The following is a 2299-nucleotide window of genomic DNA, read 5'->3' on the forward strand; positions in this document are numbered from 1 at the left end:
GTTTACTACATGTTGATGTACACCTATTGCACTATTTTTTTTTCTTTGCTCGGGTCAAACACTTTAATTTGACCGAATCGAGTGTAGTAGAGGTATATCCTCAACTCGGTTTCTCATGTGTTGAAATCATTTCACTTCTCTTACCAAAGACTTTTGAGGTAGGCATTTGACTCCAAAATGATATGCACCATAATCAGATGACCTCTAGATTTTAAAACCCTAGGTTTTTGCCTGCCAAGCCTATAGGTAAATCCGGCACCGGTTGTGGTTATGTAAAAAAAATATACTGATATTAACATCATCTGCTTAAAGAAAATGAAAATGCGAAAGAGGAAACGCGCGCGAGAAAGATATATATAACTCATCACCTTTAGTTTTATTTCAATCGGTTGTTTACGGGGTGTATTTATTTTGTCGAATACAGCTCATGACTTTAACTTGTACATATTTTTGAGCTCTTTTTAACCATTTTTTTCTCGTATATGACGATAAATCCCGTGCTGTAGCATCCTGCGTCGCATCTTGTGTGGACGTTTCCGAGTTATCTACTGTGCCTTCGTCGCACGATATTTCATCGTCGTCGGAAGTGTTACTTCGTTCACAAGAACAATTGGACTGTTTCTCTGATACATGATCAGCATAATCAGGATCAATTTCTAATACACTATGAGATGAATCCGATGAGGTACTCTTCTCAGCGCTAACATCGGAGATGTCGTCTCGGAATTGAGTCTTCTTACGAAGTTCGCCATTTTCTCCAAAGTTGCCCATCTGAGTTAACGTTTCACACGTCTGTGTTTCTGAATATTCATCGCAAGAATAATAATTTTCTGCATTATTTACAGCCTCGACGTGTTTATCGTTCGAATTATTATTCATAAATGAAGAAATACCTTGCGAAGTTCGATGATGTGAAGTTCTTTTCAAACCAGAGTACTCAGTACGAGTGTTTCTATTCTTATTTTTGCGTGAATTGAAATCTTTATCAAAAGCCGAATAGTTTTGTGAATCGCGTGGCACTAAGTTAACATCGTAGCTTTTCTCGAAATCTCTGTTTTTCAGGGTAATTTTGATCCGAGAAGAAATGTTTTCCGGTGTCATCAAGAAAGTCGTCTTTAAATTATACATGTTAGACATTTTCGGACGAGACAGATTAAATGCTTTCGTGCTTCTAGCTTTATTCATGTAGGTTGGTTTGTTTCTAGGAGTATAGTTTCCTTTACTTGATAAGTGGTGTTCGGCTTTTGATAAACAACGTCTAAGAATTTTCATACAGTCAGAATGTTTGTAATCTTTAGCCAAATCCATTGGTGTATTCCCATCATCGTCTCGATTCGCTACGTTAGCTCCTTTTTCTAGTAACAATTTAACAATATCTAATTGACCCCATGAAGCCGCTATATGTAAAGGTGTAAGTCCATCAATAGTTTTTATGTTTGGGTCTGCTCCATGATCGAGTAATAAACGAGTAATGGATTCATGTAGTCCTGCACTGTAATGAATAGGTGCGAACTTTTCTCCGGGTATGTTTGCGTTTGGATCAACTCCATTTGCTAATATATTCATTATAGTAACTTCATCTTTTTCTTCAATTGCAATTCTAAAATTTTTCTTCATGTTCGACATTAAATACAAAATTTTAATGTTAAACAAGGCATTAGATTTCTCTTTTTTTTTTTTTTATAAAAATTTGGAAAATATATCACTCTTCAGTGGTATTCCTCTGCTCAGTCATTGCGCTGTGAGAGATACAAAAACGGTAAAGCTATGCTTCTAATTCCTTCAAACAACCATCATTTATAAAAAGAATGTCATGTAAGAAAATAAACGAACAAAATTCTCTGAGAAGTTAGCGTTTCTTTGAATAACGTTTAATGAGATTTCGACGCTGTAATTAAAACATTAGCGCATAAGTATATCACATCTGTTTTCACCGACGTAGACAGCTGAGTAAGACATTAGATTTCATTTGTCATTTGTTCAGCAAAGAAAGAATCAATCGTTATAGATAAGACATAAAAGTTTCAAATATAGTTAACTGGAAAAAAAAAACAAAAAAAACTGGTTCCTAATAAATATTTGAACAGGGCCAGGCATACTGAAAGGATACAATGTCGTCGTTTAAATCGACTCTAGTACACGACTGTTATTTTATTATATATCGAAGGGGTGAACAGTAGAAGTGATCACGGCAGAATTTGAATTCCAAATCGAAAGGGTCTTATCTCGATACTGCAAGTCTTCTAAAATTAACTCAGCAAATTGAAACATTAGCGGAGTTTCGGATCAGGACGGTCAC

The 2299-nt window shown here is 35.5% G+C and overlaps 1 protein-coding gene across 1 annotated transcript; it reads right to left on the bottom strand.

Annotated features, from left to right (window-relative positions):
• Window positions 1-357: 357 nt before the first annotated feature.
• LOC106871013 (ankyrin repeat, SAM and basic leucine zipper domain-containing protein 1) lies at window positions 358-2293 on the bottom strand. The gene has a single exon (XM_014917269.1). It carries the CDS (start codon window positions 1624-1626, stop codon window positions 394-396), a length of 1233 nt encoding a protein of 410 aa, XP_014772755.1. The 5' UTR covers window positions 1627-2293; the 3' UTR covers window positions 358-393.
• Between the last annotated feature and the right edge of the window lie 6 nt (window positions 2294-2299).

Source organism: Octopus bimaculoides, chromosome 2 (assembly GCF_001194135.2).
Source record: "Octopus bimaculoides isolate UCB-OBI-ISO-001 chromosome 2, ASM119413v2, whole genome shotgun sequence".
Taxonomy (NCBI): Eukaryota; Metazoa; Mollusca; class Cephalopoda; order Octopoda; family Octopodidae; genus Octopus; species Octopus bimaculoides.